This window comes from Rhincodon typus, chromosome 16 (genome assembly GCF_021869965.1).
Source record: "Rhincodon typus isolate 14 chromosome 16, sRhiTyp1.1, whole genome shotgun sequence".
In the NCBI taxonomy this organism is placed as follows: domain Eukaryota; kingdom Metazoa; phylum Chordata; class Chondrichthyes; order Orectolobiformes; family Rhincodontidae; genus Rhincodon; species Rhincodon typus.
The window spans coordinates 36,201,949-36,223,481 of NC_063347.1; the positions used below are offsets into that span (position 1 = coordinate 36,201,949).

Consider the following 21,533-nt stretch of genomic DNA (forward strand, 5'->3'; position numbering starts at 1 on the left):
GAAAAGGCCCATGTTCCACTGTCAAGTTCTATCCAATTGTCTGCTTATTATTTATGATATATACCTAAATTTTTTTTTGGTAAGAATATAACTAAATGGCTTCAATGACTAAGTGCAATAAAAAAAGGAAGTATTTAGCCAAACTGCAGTTTCAACACATTACACAGGGCATCTGTTCACAATATGATTTGTAGCCCCAAATGAAAACCATATACAACACTACATTGAAGCAGCCTGTTATGATATTCTGTCTACAATATGTTACTATACTCCACACAACTATTTCTAGTCTACATCTATTTCTAAACTTTTGCCTAGGCTATTAATCAAATACTGAAGTGAAAAAAGGATTGTTTTTTTAAATTGAGATGTGAGACTAAAGACGGGAACTATTCTTGCTGCTACTGAACGGTTCTAGCTCCTTATAAATTGCTTTACCCAACAGCTCTTAATTTTTTTTGCAATGTAATTTGGCAGGATGACACTTAAGCGTTACTTGCAATCATTTTGATTGACATGATTAAAAGACAATGACACAGGAACATTACATACTGATTGTCAGTAACAGTGCAGTGCATTCAGTGGAGTCCAAATCTATTTAACTCAGTAAAACAATTATATGTTTGAGTTAAAGGTCATTGTGAAAATACTAAATAGTTCATTACTGAGGTGCCGCAATTTTCTGGTTTAGTGATAGCTTGAGATAACTTCGTCATTTTAACATTTGGTTGTGCCATTGAATTCCGTGAGTTAAATAAAAACTAATACTGAATTGCAAAGTACATAAATCAGAATGACGCAATGGCAGCCTTTAAATTGTGTACGAATTAACATTGCATTTCTGACAAAAGGATGCAGGCTTTAAATTTCTCATTGTACTTACGTCTACTTTCATACATGCTTCTTGACTGAGCCCAAATTTTAAAAGGATCCGGTTTCCTTTGCACAGAACTATCTGCTTGATCCAGTGCTGGTGCCTCGTTTGAAGGGTAGTCTGGAAGCCCAGGGGCACCCAGGACTGGTGAAGCAGTGTTTGCGCTCCGCTGGCTAGAGACACTGTGCTGGGAGCTGTTCTGACTGTCCTTCCTTTCCAGTGCTTGCTGCAATTATTCAAGAGAACAGAAGGTCATTCCAGCTTTTCAGTGAGTGCTAGCGATCAATACAATGCTCCCATTTTGGAAAAAGTCTCTTCTCAAAGTTCGGTTGTTTACTTGCAGCTGGGTACTTTACAGCAGCCCATCATTAAAACTGTATAACGCATTGAAAGCAAACGAGAATTTTTAGTATTGGAACACAATATTTCCAACCCTTGTAAAGCAAGTTATGCATTTTATATCAGGCTCAAAAAATAAATAATAGGAAATTGCTTTCTTTTAACAGGAGAAGAAGATAACCATGAAATAAAAACTACAAAATACACTAAGTGAACATATTGCTTGCACACAGATATATTCTGCCAAAGGGTAAATTTATTTGAAACTGACAAACAGGCACATGAAGGCTGACATTTCTATGATTTGATAGGAAATGCAACCACATTTTCCCTCCACAGGTCTAATATATTTTGACAATGGAGCGGGCCTGAAGATACTTAAATGTGAATTTAATCAGCGTTGCCTTGCAACCATTAAAAGTGCATTAATTATCTATTTTGGGAACTCCTTCTTGGTTAAGGGGGGAAAAAAAACGCAATCTAGGGATAAGGCAGAAAAACACGATTTATTGCCCATCAGTCTCAGCTTCTGCATTCTATCCTAAATATCAGTTTGATCAGCCATTTCAGCCAAACAAAGATGGCACATTCATAGATAACACATATTCATACAGCTCAGTTACGTGTGAAAAACAATCATAAAATCGGAAGAGCAACAATTACACAGATCCACATATTTCATAGTGAACTTACCGACTTGGGGCTTTTCTTCGGAGGCGGCCCTGTAAGATAGCAAAACAAGAACACACGTTTAGAAGCATTGCAATAACACAACTTCTTAAAAAAAATCATAGGAAATCCTCTAAACGTGTTGTGAGCATATAGCTCTTGGACCGTGATAAGTTCTGTGTCAGCCATTGTGTTCATAGTCTGATGAGATAGATTATAGCACAATGAATCCTAGGTAATGCTGACTTGTGAATCAGCAGCCTTGAGGCTAGCAGTCTCAACAAATCTGCATGGCCGAAGAAATCAAATCCTGCAAGCAGAAGCAAAACAGTTTCCACAGCTCCAGCTATGGGAAACTGGTAACAGCAAAATAAAAGGAATCTTAACGTTCCCATTCAAACTGCAGGAATTCAATTTTTCTTATACTTCATTGCTTCCCTACTTACATAACTTCCAGCCATTTTTCATTCATAAACTTGTGCAAGCAGAGCAACATTCATGGGTTTATAGATACCCAACTATTACCACACCTCACAAATGTATGCAGAATGACAGTGCAGATGTGACAGAGCTGCTTCAATAAAGTTCTGCATTACTCTAATCTCTTCTGGTAGCTATGTCATATAAATATATGAATGTGAACATTATGTTGCAATGTAAACAAAGAAAAGCATTTATACCGTTCATTATGAACTTATTCCTACTTCCTTACGTTGCCTGCAAAATGAGCAATCATACATCCATCCCAGCAATAATGCTTCTCCATGGTTGCTGCCAACAGTATCAACCAACAAGAGGTGCTGCTATACCTTTGACATGGAATCTCCATGCAGCAACTAGGCTAGCATTATGTACACCTAGCCAAGTGTATGAAAGATGATCAAACTCAAATGATATTAATGTTAGAATTCAGCATTCAGAGTCCAGCTTTCTTTTTAAAATGTTATGATTATTAAAGGCATGCATCCTCCTTTCTCATGTCTGTAAACAACCTACTGAAAGCTAACTCTAACTCATTTTGGGTATTGCCAAAAAACATAGAAGCTTCCAGATACAGAGCTTTACAGGATTTCACTTGATGCCAGAGCTTGGAACTTACAGAAATTGAGTCATTACCCTGTTGAATTGTACCGGTATGTAATTCACAGCATCAATCAGACACATGCACTAAATATAATTTATCTATGCTATTAAAAAGGATGATTGAAACAGCTGGAAGCCTGATTTAAAAATGTTATTTAGTTGTAGGTATTTGACAATCCATGTAAAGTCTATAAATCATTCCTATCCTGACTGCGATGAATGTATTTTATCTCATGTAATAAATTGAGATTAGTGAGGCAGAATTTTGACAGAACCTGTAGTTTTTATCTCTTTCCCCCTCCACCACTGTATATACTTCATATTATTGGCAACATTAGGAGATCATGATTCTAGGCCTCTCTCAAAATCTGGACTGGGTGTCTGCTTGAGTAATCATGTTCTAAGCTGAATTACCTGTTGGTCTCTCCCTATTCTTTAACAATATCCATTTTATCTTCATCTTCCAGAAAATTCTATTTGGAAAAAAAACTGTAAAAATCTGAAGAATATTTCTTATTCCAAAAATATGGCCCCACAAATTGCTGCCTTGTCTCTCCTCTTACACGAATACTGGTGTCAGCCCTCCAGCACGCTGCCTTTTTAGAGGTTCTCCTTTCAGGGCAGAGAGCTAACCCAGTCTGGTCACATGCATTCACTCCTACAAGTTTTCAGCTAGGGCCATGCATGCCAATCACGAGTGAAAATCACAGGTGAACTTTTTCCCTCTTTGTCCAAGGACACAGAGGCAAAATGAAGCACCCTGAATATTGTGTCAACTTAGAAGGGCTGTGGAACATTGGACTCTGGGATGGTTTCGAGTTTTCTTTGCAGAGAGGCTAAGCTCTCTGCCCTCAATAAAGATAAATACAGATTTAAAAGATAGATATTCTTTGACTCTATCTGCCCCTAACAATTTTACCATAGGTACATATCACATTGGACATCACTGAAATTGTAATTTGGTACAATTCAACATCAGTTACTTAAATATTGATGCACTATTCTGCACTGCGGAGATGCATCATTTTATAAATAGTTCACTGTGTCTGATCTTTCTCACACCATTACAAGCTGATTAGTCACTACTAGTGTGCAGCAGAGCTCAGGTTAAACTAAAAAGTGTCAAACGCAGCAGATAGAATATTAGACCATTTAAGGCAAAATTATCACATTTATGAAATCCACTAGACAAATGTCAAGACAGATAAAGGCTCAATGTGATAGCAGCATGAGAACTGTGGTCTCCAGCAGACTGCCCCATCTGTCAGCGTTGGCATCAAAAATGCTATATTAACCACTTACGGTGTTCCTGGCCAAATGGCTTTATTCTCAACACTTCTAGTCTGCGTTTGAGCTTTGGCTATCAAAACCTGCTTCTTTCCACTTTTCTCAGATGCTTCACCTTACCCCTCCTCTGTAGAAGCTGCAAATCCTGCTGAGATATCATTCCATTGAAGCTTCATGGTACTTCACTTAAGAGTTCATTCTTTGAGATTTGAATTTAGGAACAGTGAGATCCATCACATTTGATCTCAGTTCCATTGTCCCACATATGCACACAGCCAGCTCACAGTTCCTCACCATAACCTTGAGCTACCATGGCTAATTAAAGAATTCAGTGTAGATTAAGGATTCCCTGGTACTGAAGTGCCACACCATATAATATATTTAACTGCAGATTAAGTAGCTCAATGACCCTTGTTGCTTGTGAGACCTGAATGCACTGGTAGAATGGCAAAAATAGAACCTTGAATCAACTGGAAGACTAAGTGTTGTCTAATTACTGTAACATCAGCAATGAGAGAAGGAAAAGATTTGTACTGATAAACACCTCATGAGACATCTCAAAGCTCTTCATTTACAATTAACTACTTCTATAGTTCATTGGCTTCAGATAATTTATTGTACAATAAGATCATTGACCAATTTGTTAATAATATAAAAAATAATGAAGATCATAGAATCATACTGCACAATAAAAGGCCATTTTGCACACTGTGCAGTATTTTAAAAGAGTTATCCTAACAGTTCGACTCCCTGCTCTTTCCCCTTGGCACTGTAAAGTTTTCTTCTTCAAGCACGCAGTGCCTTGTACATTACTGTTGAATCTTATACCACTCTTTCCAGATCATATCAACTTGCCATGTTACAAAAAATCTCTTCACTTCCATCCCGATTCCTGGCCAATTATTTCGAAAATGTATCCTTTAGTTATTGAACCTTCTACATGAGAAATTACTCATTCTGGTCCATGTGACTCCAGCCCCGTAGGAATGGGGTTGACTGTCAAGTGACCTTTGAAATGGCCTAGCAACTCAAGTCAGTTTAAGGACAATTAGGGATGGTCAACAAATGCTGGTCTTATTGGCAGCACCCACATCCTGAAAGAATAAATAAGATTTAATGGAGGTGACTTTGCCTTGACCACTAGCTGGACAATCAGCAAGGGCCCTGCGTTTCCTCTTCTGTGAAGGCCTGCTGAATGAAGTACATAGGCATCTAACTGTACAGTGGATGGCCTTTCCCAGAATCAAGAACCCTGAAAAAGATGTCCTGCCTACCAAGAGCTTCTGGCCAAACAGACGGCAGCACTTCTATTAAAAGACATTGCTATCGGGAAGTTGGTAGCTGCTGCAGGTAATGCACCCACCTTGGATTCATCGTTGGATATCCAAGAGCTTTTACTATTATCAGCTTCATTGTATAGATATTACTTAAGGATTTGTTCCAAGTTTGTTATGCAGAAGAGCTGACCATAATTCTCCACCTGACAAATTTGATACACGTGAATAAGGAGAAAGGGATGGATGAGCGGCAAGCAACAGTCAGATTGCATTCAAGAGTACAACGGTGCAAACTGAAAATTTCCCAAAGAAATCTACTTGATGCTCTTTTGACATCATTTTCTTTTATTCCTTCACGACGTCACTAGGCCAGCATTTATTCCCAGAAAGCTTTTTGTTTCTTTACTCATTCACGGGTTGAGGGCGTCGCTGGCTAGGCAGCACTTATGGCCCATCCCTAATTGCCCAGAGGGCAGTTAAGAGTCAACCACATTGCTTTTGGTTTGGAGTCACACGTAGGCCAGACCAGGTAAGGATGGCAGTTTCCTTCCCTAAAAGACATGAGTGAACCAGCTGGGATTTTCCGACAATTGACAATGGATTCACGGTCATCATTAGATTCCTAATTCCAGATATTTACTGAATTCAACTTCCACCAACTACCGTGGCGGGATTCGAACCTGGGTCCCCAAAATGTTATCTGGGTCTCTGGATTAACAGTCCAGCGATAATACCACAAAGCCATTCCCTCCCCCATAAGAGTAGAGAGTTAATGAGATTTCTGTGAGTCTGAGGTCACATGCAGGCCAGACCAGATAAAGATAGCAGTTTCGTTCCCTGAAGGACATGAGTGAACCAGAGGCACTTGTGGTCATCATTAAACTCTTAGTTCCATTTTTTTTACTGCATTCAAATTAACCCGCTTCCCCAGTATATTAGCTATGTCTGGATTAATAGTGCAGCGATAATACCACTGAGGCGTTGCCTCCTCCTATAATAATTGCTGCAGTTTCAGTTACGAGTGGCGACTTGCAGTATTGTGTATACAACGCCACAAACTCTCTCAAAAGTTTAGTAATAGCTACACTAATCAATTAAAGAGAAGACGGACAGGAAAAAATAAAGGGTATTATTATGTGCATGTGTGTGAAATTTTAGTATTAAAGTATATTCCTTTCCTCTCTGAAGTTCTCCTGCCTTGTAAATATTCTCATTTACACTCACTCACGTGCAATTGGGAGATATATCACATACAAGAAAACTTTAAAAAACGGAACAGAAAATACAGCAACTACTCAGACTGGAGGATACGGAACTATCCACTTAAGCAAAAAAGAGTCACAAGCACTTAGGCCAAAGAATATAGGATGTCACAATCTTGAGGAGAAATGACCAAGGAGGCTTCAAATAGCTTGATTTTCTCATTCATCACTTTTCTAGTGTTATCTAGATGTGGGTGTTGAATTTGTTAGGATGTTCACTTAAAAGATACATTAAAAACAGAGGCATGGACAGCTGGGATGACACTGGCCAGGGCTTCTTCAACATTCGCTATGGATCCCATGGCCATAAGTCAAACATGAGCAAGGAAACCTCCAGCTGGTCACCATCATGGTTGTAGGCAGGCCGACAAAACCCCCATCTCTTTGGCTGATGAATCAGTACCCCTCCATGCCGATTACCTATCGGACAATGTAGTGGTGGTGGCAAGGGTGCAAAATGTACCCTTGACGAGGGATTTCAATGTCCATCTCCAAGAGAATGATTCAGGAGCATCACTGCTGACCAAGTCCTAAAGAACACAGATGATATACCAGGCCTGAGGCAGGTGTTGTGGGAAAATCCTACTTGAATTGATCTTCACCAAACTAACTGCCACAGGTCCTGCTGCCCATGATAGTGCTGGCAGGAAAGATCACTGCATAATTCTTGTCAAGACAAAGAACTACCCATACATTGAGGACACCCTTCATCATTTAGGGTGATATTTCCATTGTGCAAAACTGGAGTTAATGGGGATTGGGGCAGACTCTCCACTAGTTAGGGTCTTATCTAGCACAAAGTATGATTGTTGAGATCAATCATCTCAATCCCAGGACTTTGCTGCAGGTCCTAGTAGTGTTGTAGATACCAATATCTTCAGCTGCTTCATCAATGATCTTCAATCCATCATACAGTCAGAAATGGAGATGTTTGCTGATGATTGCAGAATGTTTGACCATAACTGAACTGGAGCAGTGATATCAATTCTGCAACTACAAGAACAGGTTACGAATTCTGTAGCAAGTATTTCACCTCCTGACTCTGCAAAGTAACATCTCCATCAGAAAGCACAAACCAAGTAAATCTTCCCTTGAGTAGCGAGATCACAACTGTACATAGTACTCCAGGTGTGGTCTCACCAAGACTCTCTCAGTCGTGTTAGGTTTCTGTAATCTTATATTCCCAATCCTTTTGTAATGAAGGTGAATGTACCATTTTTGCTAGGCATCAATATGAAGTGAATTACTGATAATTAATAATGTGTCAAATGCGAAAAAGTATTTGAACATTTGAGTTAGTTTGCTAATACAAAATAGCATGAAGTATTTGATAAAACCTATATAGCATCCTGTGGACTGCACATACAAATATGTTAATGAGGAAGAAAATGAAAAAAGCACAGTTTTTCAATCTGCACTGTATGGCAAACGAGCATTGATCACACTCTAGAGCACTGGTTTTCAAATTAGTCTATAAAGGAGACTTCCGGCAGAGTATGATCACATTTTTAGGGAACCACTTAAAATATGGAGCATCCCAGGGATACTAACCTAAGTTATGAAAGAAAGTGTTAGCTATCATCACCAAATGTATTTTGTTTGAGGCAAGTTGCTTTGACATACAGTGCAAACAACACTTTTAGAATTTGAATAGAAAAAATTTCATTCACAATATCATTATTGGACAATGTTATCCACTTATTTTCTTTTTCTTCCTTAAATGCAGCCTGCAGGATTGCATAGAATGTTTAGAAAGAGTTTTGTTTAATTTGCAATATCATAGAAAATGTAAAAAAAAGTTTGATTAATACAAAGTGCACTGTGTGAATCAGGTTCAAGAACAGGCAGGTTTAGAAGGTGGGAGAGGGTCTTAATTAGGCCCAGATAGCGAAGCTTGAAGAAGTAACAGCACAAACTAGACGTTCAAAAGGAACCATGCAATAGTGAGAGCTGTTTTGCTTTGATGGCAGAAATGTGAAATTCAGGAGAGAATAGCTGGATGCTGTATGCTTGGATAAGACTGAGGCCTGAATGGACGCTCTGTTGTGGGATATGGAGCCCTTTAGGAAAGGGGCAGATTAAGTGGGAGAAATAGAAACCCCCTGAAGAACTGCTGATGCTGGAAATCAGGAACAAAAGCAGAAATTGCTGGAAAATCTCAGCAGCTCTGGCAGCATCTGTGGGGACAAAGGAGAGTTCATGCTGCAGGTCCAGTGACCCTTCTTTAGATTAGGTGGGAGGCTGTCTACAAGATTTATTTGGAAGTATAAAAGAAAACCTTTAGATTATAATTGAACAGTTTAAAACTTAACTGATTTAATAACTTGCATCACCTACGGTTCTGTGGTAGCATTCTTGGCTCTAAGTCAGAAGGTTGTGGGTTCAAACCCACTTCAGAGGCAAATGCAATCCAGGCTGACACTTGTGAGAAAATACTGTACTGTCACTGTGGCTGCCTTTTGGATGAGCCATTAAACTGAGTCTGTCCACTTATGGCTCAGCAATCATTATCTAGACAAAAGCAGAAGGTGACCTAATGTCACAGATTCCTGAACTAGCAAATCCTTGGTGATTTGATTCAAAGAACATTTGAAATCTGGATTTGAAAAGGAAAGGTACAGCCAGATTTATGTACCGGAAAAAAAGAAGAGGGAAAAAAAAGAAGAGTGATACAAGAAAAGGAATGTTTTCAGAATGAGAGTTCAGTTTTCATGCAATAGCATAGCTCAAAAGAAACAGTAAAATTTCTGGAGAATGAACTTTTGGTTGCACATAATATCCATTACCTCATTTTTGCAGTTATATGGGAGCCTAACTAGTTTTGCATTGCTTATAACCTCAACCAAAACATCACACAAAGATCTTTACCATTCATAACCGTAATTCTTTGAACAGAATCATTATTCTATCCTCCAACAAAAGCAAAAACGCTTTCAACTACTTAGACCCACCATGACAATGGCTATTTGCTAAATCTAAAGGAAATTATGGCATTAGATTTGCTTTCATCACAAAACCTGACCTCTTCGACGGAGCAATTTGTTACTGATAGAAAACTGGTTAAGCGTTTATTTTAATGGCTGCAATCATAAGTAGAAATTAAATATATCCAAATCAAGGGGGGGTGAAAAAAAAGTTTGGCATCGTTTCCACAAAATTCATCTCCATATTGAAGATTACAGATAGACCAAGCTGTGGACTCTAAGTACTGTAGGCTGTTCTCTCTTAACTGAACAAACTATATTTGAGGTCGAGTCGGTTAATGGATCTGGTGGAATGTACTGTGAGCGCAGGCAAGCAGACAGAGGGCATCGCTGGAAAATTAAAGGATGCAATGAAATGGTTTACTGTCTATAATTCTTCCATTCTGAATCAGAATAATTTTTTACCTAATTTAGATGTCATGTAGGAGAAATGGCTGGACAGTTGGCTGGATATCTGAGAAATTCCGTTTTGGTACAATCTGACTGAGAAGAAATTGGAATTTTGACAGAATAGGTCTGTGCAAATACAAGCAAATTACTGCGGATGCTGGAATCTATACTGAAAACTAAAAATGCTGGAGATCACAGGAGGTCAGGCATCATCCATGGAGAGAGCAAGCTAATGTTTCGAGTCTAGATAACTCTTGAGCTGAAGAAGAGTCATGTAGACTCGAAACGTTAGCTTGCTTTTTCTCCATGGATGCTACCTGACCCTCTGTGATCTCCAGCATGTTTTTGTTTTCAGGTCTGTGCAAATGATTGGGGAAGCAAAAGAAATGGTCTGTTAGAAAGCATTGCACTGAGAGTAAAAGCTGATAGGATCATGATGCGAGAACTGTTAGTTTATGAATGAGTATGCATTTTAGACGTGCTCTTACTCCTGGCAATAGCAACATTTCTGTAATAATTCACTGCTTTTAAAGAGAACGTTAGTTCAGTTATTTTCAAAAATAGACAGGGAAATGCAATACAAATATGTGAAATATTCATTCATTATCATCAGACCTTACTTATAGCTCACATATTAATCTTCATTAATGACTTTCTTTGAATAGTTCAATTTATTTCAATACCGAGAACAAAAAGTACTCTGTTACAGCAGCGGTTAGAATCAATTTACTAATCAATCTCTGGTCATTGGATTAAGTTTGTGTTTTTGCTCCAATTAAACCTTATGCATGAATCACACTCATTATGGGCAAGCTTTAAAGATTTATCTCACCTCGTCTATACAAAGTTTCCATCATTTCCTACCCACTGCTCTCCAACACCCAAACGTGTCTACAAACTGGGCAAATTCAATTATTTCACTCACATATATACTCTGGCAAAAGTTAACCAGAAAATTAAACTCACTGCAATCATTATGACAGACCTACCAAGAAATGCATGCAGCAAAAGCTATAATTTTATGAAGAAATTTCACCTACAGCAACCGTAAAGTGAATGATCTCTTTGCCATTTTCTGAAGTGGCATATAAACACAAAACATGATGTTACTGGAGATCGATTTTTCCAAGTACACAGCCACACAAAATTTCTGCCAAAGTAACAAAGATTACTGATCGGGTCAACTTTATATTCATACAAAATTTACATATGTATCCTTGTAGATGCAGGGAAATGAGCTACACAACATATAACTTTATGGAAAGGTCTCAGAAACACAGATCAAAAATAGTTAGGTAATAGATTCAACACTTACCTCCTCGTTGAACCAGGAGTGTCACTTCACTTCCCTTGGGGCATTCTAACAGTGTATCAACTACTTGATTGTGGGTTAGATTCTGGACATTCCTCTTATTGACCTCTAGCAGGAGATCCCCTTCCTTCAGACCACGACAGCGTGGACCATCCACAATTTGTTTAACTCTTTGGCCACCACCTCCAGGGCTGTCAGCTATGGTAAAACCAAAACCCATAGGGCCTTTGACTATATGGACAGTTATAAGTTCAGGTTGAGTTGCTATTGAGGAAGCCAAGGAGACATTGTCATTGGTATAGCCTGTATGGGATCCATTTGATGAAACATCACCAGATGATGGACTATATGGTCTCTGGTCTTTCACTCCATTCACATTCGCAGGAGCTGTTTGGCTACTGTGGCTTGAAAGGGAGTCATAATTTTCTTGCCCATTGACAACAATTGGCTCTTTATCTGAAATAGCTACTGATGTCACCAAACTAGTATTTGGATCATCTGGATCAAATGGCAGAGGATAACCCCGGCAAAGTTCAAGATCCACGGTTGAACCAATTGGAATAGACTGGAATATTTTTACAACTTGAGCATGGGTGTATCCCAGTACACAACTGCTGTTTACACTTACTATAACGTCACCTAAGAGAGAAAATTCGTAGAGATTAGCTACTATAACTCATTGTTAATTGTTTAATTTATGCATGTTAGCTTCACAACTACATTCTTAATTCAGAAATAACGTTGTGCAATGCAAACAAAGTGCCAATTTGCACACTTTGACAATGGTAGGAATTGAATACTGTCAAGTACAAGAGTAGATATACTGAATATAGCAAATAATTTAAAGTTTAATTTAACAGCTTGGCAGGAACGCTGACGATAATCAAGGTTAGTAGCCTGTGGTTTTTATGGGATGACTCCGGAATACAAAGGAACAAAAAAGGAATTTGACTTCTCCATCATTTCAAATCGAATTATAATCAGGCAGCATCATAAAACGTGATCCTCAGAACAGCACACTTGACTTAGCCGCTCACACTGCAAAACAGCGACTCTGCCATTCATGACAGCTGCAGTTAGAGGCGTTGTATTGTCGATCACAGGCTCAAAACTCAAAGATGACCTATATTCAAATTTCCTTGTTTATTCTGTCTTAGTTTAGAATAAAATGCAGTATCACCAGGGGAACTTCAAGCAAGAACGGGGCAAGTAAGTAGCAGACCTAGTCCTGGTCCTCTTACCACTCAAGGCGGCCTTATGTTGGCCAGAATTTTACACCTTGAAACTGCCTACTCATTGTCAAAAGTTATGAAATGGTACTCATAAAGACGTACAAAATACATATTAAATTTGCCTAACCGACATGACTTAGAATGGTTCTTCTCCTTTGGTACCTGTCTCCATTTTGCCATCCAGAGCTGCAGGCCCATCGAGAACTAAACTTTTAATCTGTAGAAATTCATCAGGTTCATCACCACCGACCACTGTAAAACCAAACCCTCGGGTACTCTTCTTCAGCTTGGTATTGATGAACTGCCCTTTCAGTTCTGAAGGGTTTCTTGTAAAGAAGGGCTTGCCTGTTCATAAAAATAACTTGCAAATTAAATAATTCTTGTTCAGTTCAGGCGGTGAATTAGCGAGAGAAACAGACTCATTATCAAATATTTTTGAAATCAGTGAAGTATTCAGAGACTTCAATTTGGTGTTTGAATTTAAGTTAATTTTAAGATCAATAGGTAAGGATGCTACGATGGCACACAGCATCCGACTTACATCAAATTTTTGTCAAGTATTATTAATGTTGTTTGGTCAGGTAGCATTGACTTAAAATGGTCTCTAAACAGTCGTATTGCAGTTGCCAATTTGAATATTTTACTATTACTCTACGGATGATACAGGGCACATGATTCCTGCAATTTTATAGCTAATAAGCAAGATGCCCTTGCCCCAACAAAATCGTCAACAACATCCCTGTGGATTTTCACACATTTTATCCACTTTCCCTTTCATGTCAGAGTTCAGATGCTTCCAATTTGTAAATTATCAATGCTTCTGTTAAATCAAAATTACCTTGTGCTGGTGTTTCTCTGAAAGATTCCTGATTATTCTGCACATAGGTTGGAGCTTTGGATCCAGGAGATGCTTGTTGCTCTGTCCACTCTGAAGAGGTATGAAAAAAATAAATTCACAGAATTATTTAAGCAAATATGAATCCTTTTGACAATGAGCCCAAGGATTACTGTCAACAATTACAGTACCAATTAAAGAATAATTTTCTTAACGATGTGAAGCAATTGCCTGAAATTTATTCACGACTTCATAACCTGGCCAGTTTTATTTGTGAAGCACAGACATGGTTAGCTCTGTATTATGGCGTACTGGCAATTTACTTCATGAATTCAGTGCCAATGACTTATGCGGATGGTGGCCGTAAGTATCTGACTTCCCTCATTATATTTTCTGAGTGGCAGACCTCAAAACTCACCTTCTGCTTGCTGCTGTTCAAGCTGCTTTTTGCGTTTGGCTTCAGCAACAGGATTTTCATATTGCGTCTTCCTATTGATATGACTAATGAAAGAAAAAATGTTCTGTTAGAACATAAATTAATTGCAGGAAGGAGTGTCTAACCTCGTAAAAGCAAATTCAGAAGATGACAGCAAAAATAAACATTGTGCATTTATTGCTTAATAAATCCTGTTTCAGTAAAAACACAAATCCTCAAATAAATCAAAATTTATGGTGCAATTGTGCCAACCACGTACCGTTCAAATTAACGTGTTCACGGTTCCAGCAAAATATAATAAAACAATGAATGTTACAAACAATATAAACAGATGTGTCACAACCAAAATTCTCATGGAATTTAAACGTTTAAAACTCAATACAAAGTCTTTCTTTCCTGATGATTGTATCACAATGTGAAAAACAACAGATCCCAGCCAGATAAATCTGTGATGTCTTCTGAGACAAGATGTGACATGATTACCAGCCAATTGGTTAACTGGGAAATTGATCATTGACTAATTAAATAAGCAAGGAGTTGGTACAGTTTAATAAATTAACAAACGTGACAAATGAAGGAGAAACAATTTATCGTGACGCAGAGTGGCTTTCATCAGTTAAACAGGGAGCAACCATTCTCGCCTATCATCAAGAGGTCTCATTCCCCTGAGAAAACAGACATGCAAATAAAAGAAATCCTATACTTTGTAAGGAAGGACAGAAATTGAAACTATTGCAGAGAGAGAAGAAACAATTATCAGATGTCACTTCATACAATGAGTTGAGCAAATGGGATGCAACCACTTCACACAGAATAGCATTTGGAGACTCCCAAGAGAATTTTCTTTGACAGGGTTTGGTAAAGGACATGAAGGACAGGGATGTAGAAGGAAGAGAAGGAATAAACTTTATGGAACCATTAAAGAGGGTAAAATTAGATTATATCTTTCCCTTGGTCACAACTTTTACTTTATTATTGGTAGCAGCCTCAGTTATCTCCTAGATACAGCGGTAATTCACAAACTTACTCGACATAGTAGACACCATAAACAGGATCATCGATCTTCTCCCACCCAGAGGGTAGCTCTGAAAGAACAGAAAAATACCAGTGAAGGAATCTGCTGATTTACTTCAGGAAAATATTAAATGTGGGCATTCAGATTTAAAATATTTGGACGAAATTCTTGCCTTTGCAAATTTTAAATCAAGACAGTTGCCTAGAATCTCCACCAATTTCAAAACATGGGTCCACATTAGTGGCCAAGCCATCACAGGGAAAAAACAAATTTGAACACACATTGTGTTGAACATTACTTGAAATGTCCATGAAATTAAACAGTGGTTTCAAATCTACTGCACTGAAAGCTGGCCACATCCACAAAACTCGAGCCACCCCAGGTCAAAATAAGGAGTATGGTGAATCTCTGCCTCTCTGTTTCAGGACGGTCTTCGCATTAAGGCAATAATATGCAGAATTCAAAGATTTGAAATATTATAAAATATTTCATTTGCTAAGGAACTATGATACACCAATGAAACTGTTCATTTTTCCACATTGTTCATTGTTATGGCACCTAATTTTCTCAAGTAAATCAACAAACTTATTTTATTGCAAACACAAATCAAGGTTTTAGCAGGTGAAGGGAGGTGGGCTGAACAGAATTGATGCATTGTAAAGAATTGATAAGTTTTGTAAAGGCACTTTTTTTAATGACCAAGATTGAACTACTGTGAAATATGTTTTAAATACAAATAACTTCAAAAGTAAGTATGGAGCAGAAGGTAAAATGCCTAGGGAGTCCCAAATGATTTTAGGAAAATGAAGTTCATAAAGCATGGGCAACATTTAATGTTTACAATAATACGCTAGTTAAAAATCAACGAGCTTGTTCTTGTATAAATGTGGAATGAGAAACAGATTTCTTTCCTGCACCGAAGTGAGTTTCCTTCCTAAATATCGATGTGTCATTCTATATATTCCAAGAACAACGTCAAGCAGCAGAATGCGCTGGAAGCCTCATAGGCATTAAACCTGAACGCTTCATGTTTTTTTACTTTAAACCTGTAACAAGGATGTTGGGACAGGAAGGTTAATGGGCTAAAGGAGAGAGGAACAATCACATCCACCAGACACATGCATCTTCCTAGAATTGAGGACTGGAGATTCCCTCTCCACTTGCTACAATTAATTATAGCAGGGTTTGAATCCTACATCTTCTGATTCAGGAAAGGCAATGTTTCCCTTAAGCCCAAGGATCACTCAAGCATGCAGGACATTCAGCATTAAAACAGATGTATCACAGAGCTCTGAATCAGTGCATCAATGTGCATTCTAAGGTGTACTCTTGAAATTTTTTTTAATCGATAAACCTATTAATTTATGTGAAGAGCTATCTATTTAAAAGTCTTCTGAGGGTCACTGTGAAAGAGACATAGGATTATCACATCATCATTACTCTCTGGGTTAGTATAATCCACCGAAATGCAGCATGGTTGGAATTCCTCGATACTCTTTATCAAATAAGTACCAAGAGAAACCAAACGCATCAATAACTGATGATACTTCACCCTAACCCTATGACAAGTCCAAATTTTTCCATGAGCGCTAACAATCACTGGTTTGTTGCTTGCACTGCCACAACCTGGCTTCTCATTTTTGGACAGATTCTGAATTCAGTCTCTTTAGAAATGTTGCACATACCTGATGTTGGAATCCTCCCTCGAAGTCAGGATCATTGATAAAACAAAGTCACACACCCTTTTCAGGTTGCGAGCTGCTATATTTGGTAGATCTTCATTCACTGATGTACTGAAAAGGTTTGGAACACTTCTAAATAACTTTTCAGCAGAGCAGTGAATGAGGGATGGTGAGCTAAGTGGGCAGGGTGACAGCTGGGTTAGATAGTAGGTGGGTATGGTGACGAGGCCGGGTCAGGAGGAAGTGGAGAGAGCAGAACACCAGGATGTAGAGAGTCGGGGGTCGGGGTACAAATCAGGGGGTGGGCAGGGCAGAAGGTGGGGGAGTAGGGGAGGATCAGAGGGCAGGCGGGTGGAGGGGAGGAAGGGGGAAATTGGTGGGTGGGCGGAGGAATCAGAGGGCAGGTGGGCAGGGAAGGAGTAAGGCGGGGTGAATCAAAGGGCGAGTGGGTGGGTGGTGATGGTGGGTAAAAATCAGAGGGTGGGCAGATCAGGAGGCAAGGGGGAATCAGTTAGTAGGTTGGCACAGTTGTGGCAAATCAGTAGGTGTCAAAAAGTCAGGGCTCATTGGGAGTGAGGGGGCAATTTGAATGTTGGTCGGTCTGCCGTAGGTTTGCAAATAGTTAGAAGGGTGGGGGAGCAGACAGATCATAGAGCTGGAGGGTCAAGGGGGAGTTGGGCATATTGTGGGAAGCTGGAGGACAGCAGGAGAAGTCGGAGGAACAGTGGCTGAGTCAGAAGGTTGATGGGGTCAAAGGGGAGTTTGAGATTGGGATTAGGATAAGAGCAGGAAGACATTCTGGGGTCAGTTGTTTAGCCACATAGGAGTTAGCTATGGTTTTCATGTGCCTAATACTTACCTGGAGAGTTGACCCAGCAAATAAGCCATATTTTTCCACTCCAGCTCAGAGTTGGAGACATTTCCAAGGTTGCAGGGAGCTGAACAATTGCCCAATAAAGTTTAATCTTCTCAGGCAGAGACAGTGCATCGGGACTTGCTGAAGGTATATTGAGTTTCTGACTATCCAGAGTCTGGGCCATATATTTACCACAGTAACACCAACCCAAAATACCTTTTAAATATTTCAAATATGGAAATTGGGAAGGACCAATGGGCATGAATAGGAGCTATGTGAACGGAGCTCTGCAGACAGGAAACCTGGGCAGGACATCAGCCTCCAGGAGGATTATGGGTAATGTTTCATCCTGTGAAGGATATTTCAGATTTCTTTCCAGTGAAGCTGCGGTGGCCTATATTTTAAAAATGGGTCAAACTTGAGAAACATGTCAAAGGCCCTCAACGTGATCGACATTTTCTATTTTTTTACTTTATTATATCGTGCAATTCACTTGCTGTTTGCGGATTAAAAACAAAACTGATATTTGCTCCAGTAATCCTGACCTCTACTGCATAAAATCACCCTGCAGCATTTGACATTTTCTTGCTAATTCATGTGGCTCAAGCAACATCTTAGAGCCATAAAATTCCCATAGCAACTATTCAGGAATTCGCAAATCCTTTTTGGCTGATCTTTTGCGTGTATGACAGTGAAGAATGTTACTGCAGGGGAATAGGACACCATCCATATAACTATCACACAGCTGTAGATTAGGTCCCATCCGGTCAAAATTACTTCTAGTTTAAGAGTATACTTCAGCACCCACCAATGTGAAAGGGCCAATATAGTGCCAAAGGTGGACTGGCTTTATACTGGAGGTAGCATTGCTTATTTCAAGCCAGTGGAGAGACTGAAATATTTTCATTCCCTCAGTTTGGATTCGATGTAAATCCAGAGTTCAGAAATCAGAAGATAGCTTATATAATCATATTGAACCATTATACTCTATTCAACAATTGTGGTGAGTTCTGAAGAATTGAGTTACATTACTCAGACTACAAAACATAATTTTTATGAAATGACTTTTTGGAACATTGCAAATCATTTATGCTGTCTTCCCTTCATTATCCGCCAAACAAAAACAATGTGATTAAACATTATATTTGTCTCTCCGCCAGAAAACAGAGAATTAAGCTCAAATGCTTGAAACAGTCATAAAAAAATTCACTCAGAGATAGTAGGAACTGCAGATGCTGGAGAATCCGAGACAACAAGGTGCAGGGCTGGATGAACACAGCAGGCCAAGCAGCATCATAGGAGCAGAGAGGCTGACGTTTCGGGCCGAGACCCTTCATCAGAAAAGGGGGAGGGGAAGGGGGTTCCGAAATAAATAGGGAGAGAGTGGGAGGCGGATAGAGGAGAGGATAGGTGGAGAGGAAACAAACAGGTCGAAGAGGTGGGGATGGAGCCAGTAAAAGGTAAGTGTAGGTAGGGAGTTAGGAAGGGGATAGGTCAGTCCAGGGAGGATGGACAGGTCAAGGGGGCGGGATGAGGTTGGTCGGTAGGAGATGGAGGTGCGGCTTGAGGTGGGAGGAGGGGATAGGTGGGAGGAAGAACAGGTTAGGGAGGCAGGGACGAGCTGGACTGGTTTTGGGATGCGGTAGGGGGAGGGGAGATTTTGAAACTTGTGAAATCCACATTGATACCATTGGGCTGCAGGGTTCCCAAGCGGAATATGAGTTGCTGTTCCTGCAACCTTCGGGTGGCATCGTTGTGGCACTGCAGGAGGCCCAGGATGGACATGTCGTCTGAGGAATGGGAGGGGGAGTTGAAATGGTTCGCGACTGGGAGGTGCAGTTGTTTATTGCGAACCGAGCGTAGGTGTTCTGCAAAGCGGTCCCCGAGCCTCCGCTTGGTTTCCCCGATGTAGAGGAGGCCACACCGGGTACAGCGGATGCAGTATACCACATTGGCAGATGTGCAGGTGAACATCTGCTTGATGTGGAAAGTCTTCTTGGGGCCTGGGATGTGGGTGAGGGAGGAGGTATGGGGGCAGGTGTAGCACTTCCTGCGGTTGCAGGGAAAAGTGCCGGGTGTGGTGGAGCTGGAGGGGAGTGTGGAGCAGACAAGGGAGTCACGGAGAGAGTTGTCCCTCCGGAAAGCAGATAAGGGTGGGGAGGGAAAGATGTCTTTGGTGGTGGGGTCGGATTGCAGATGGCGGAAGTGTCGGAGGATGATGCGTTGGATCCGGAGGTTGGTGGGGTGGTACGTGAGGACGAGGGGGATTCTTTGTTGGTTCTTATTGCGTGGACGGGGTGTGAGGGATGAGGTGCGGGAGATGTGGGAGACACGGTTGAGGGCGTTCTCGACCACCGAGGAGGGGAAGTTACGGTCCTTGAAAAACGAGGACAACTGAGATGTACGGGAGTGGAATGCCTCATCCTGGGAGCAGATGCGGCGGAGGCGAAGGAATTGGGAATAGGGGATAGCATTTTTGCAGGAAGGTGGGTGGGAGGAGGAGTATTCCAGGTAGCTGTGGGAGTCGGTGGGCTTGAAATGAATATCGGTTTCTAGGTGGTTGCCCGATATGGAGACAGAGGGGTCCAGGAAGGGGAGAGAGGTGTTAGAGATGGTCCAGGTAAACTTAAGGTTGGGGTCGAAGGTGTTAGTGAAGTGGATGAACTGTTCGAGCTCCTTGTGGGAGCACGAGGCGGCGCCGATACAGTCATCAATGTAACGGAGGAAGAGGTGGGGTTTAGGGCCGGTGTAGGTACGGAAGAGGGATTGTTCCACGTAACCTACAAAGAGGCAGGCGTAGCTTGGGCCCATGCGGGTACCCATGGCTACCCCCTTTGTCTGTAGGAAGTGGGAGGAATTGAAAGAGAAGTTGTTGAGTGTGAGGACGAGTTCGGCTAAGCGGATGAGGGTATCAGTGGAGGGGGACTGGTCGGGCCTGCGGGACAGGAAGAAGCGCGACACCTCCTCCTACCGCCCCCTTGATCATGACCCCACCCCTGAGCACCAAATCATCATCTCCCAAACCATCCACAACCTCATCACCTCAGGTGACCTCCCATCCACGGCCTCCAACCTCATCGTTCCCCAACCTCGCACTGCCCGCTTCTATCTCCTTCCCAAAATCCACAAGCCTGAATGCCCTGGTCAACCCATTGTCTCCGCCTGCTCCTGCCCCACCGAACTGATCTCCAACTGTCTAGACTCCATTTTCTCCCCCTTGGTCCAGGAACTCCCTACCTATGTCCGTGACACCACCCACGCCCTCCACCTCCTCCAGAACTTCCAATTCCCCGGTCCCCAACACCTCATCTTTACCATGGACGTCCAGTCCCTCTACACCTGCATTCCCCATGCAGATGGCCTTAAGGCCCTCCGCTTCTTCCTGTCCCGCAGGCCCGACCAGTCCCCCTCCACTGATACCCTCATCCGCTTAGCCGAACTCGTCCTCACACTCAACAACTTCTCTTTCAATTCCTCCCACTTCCTACAGACAAAGGGGGTAGCCATGGGTACCCGCGTGGGCCCAAGCTATGCGTGCCTCTTTGTAGGTTACGTGGAACAATCCCTCTTCCGTACCTACACCGGCCCTAAACCCCACCTCTTCCTCCGTTACATTGATGACCGTATCGGCGCCGCCTCGTGCTCCCACGAGGAGCTCGAACAGTTCATCCACTTCACTAACACCTTCGACCCCAACCTTAAGTTTACCTGGACCATCTCTAACACCTCTCTCCCCTTCCTGGACCTCTGTCTCCATATCGGGCAACCACCTAGAAACCGATATTCATTTCAAGCCCACCGACTCCCACAGCTACCTGGAATACTCCTCCTCCCACCCACCTTCCTGCAAAAATGCTATCCCCTATTCCCAATTCCTTCGCCTCCGCCGCATCTGCTCCCAGGATGAGGCATTCCACTCCCGTACATCTCAGTTGTCCTCGTTTTTCAAGGACCGTAACTTCCCCTCCTCGGTGGTCGAGAACGCCCTCAACCGTGTCTC

At 41.2% G+C, this 21,533-nt stretch overlaps 1 protein-coding gene across 3 annotated transcripts in view; it reads right to left on the minus strand.

Annotated features, from left to right (window-relative positions):
• Positions 1-21,533, minus strand: part of magi1b (membrane associated guanylate kinase, WW and PDZ domain containing 1b) — a 416,356-nt gene that overhangs the window by 49,707 nt on the left and 345,116 nt on the right. For all 3 annotated transcript variants that reach the window (XM_048606419.1, XM_048606418.1, XM_048606417.1), the window contains 7 exons: positions 15,008-15,065; positions 13,963-14,045; positions 13,548-13,637; positions 12,872-13,054; positions 11,481-12,116; positions 1,907-1,935; positions 884-1,100 (listed from right to left, as the gene is read on the minus strand). In XM_048606419.1, the coding sequence (XP_048462376.1) occupies positions 884-1,100; positions 1,907-1,935; positions 11,481-12,116; positions 12,872-13,054; positions 13,548-13,637; positions 13,963-14,045; positions 15,008-15,065 (1,296 nt within the window). The remainder of the gene's footprint in view (positions 1-883; positions 1,101-1,906; positions 1,936-11,480; positions 12,117-12,871; positions 13,055-13,547; positions 13,638-13,962; positions 14,046-15,007; positions 15,066-21,533) is intronic.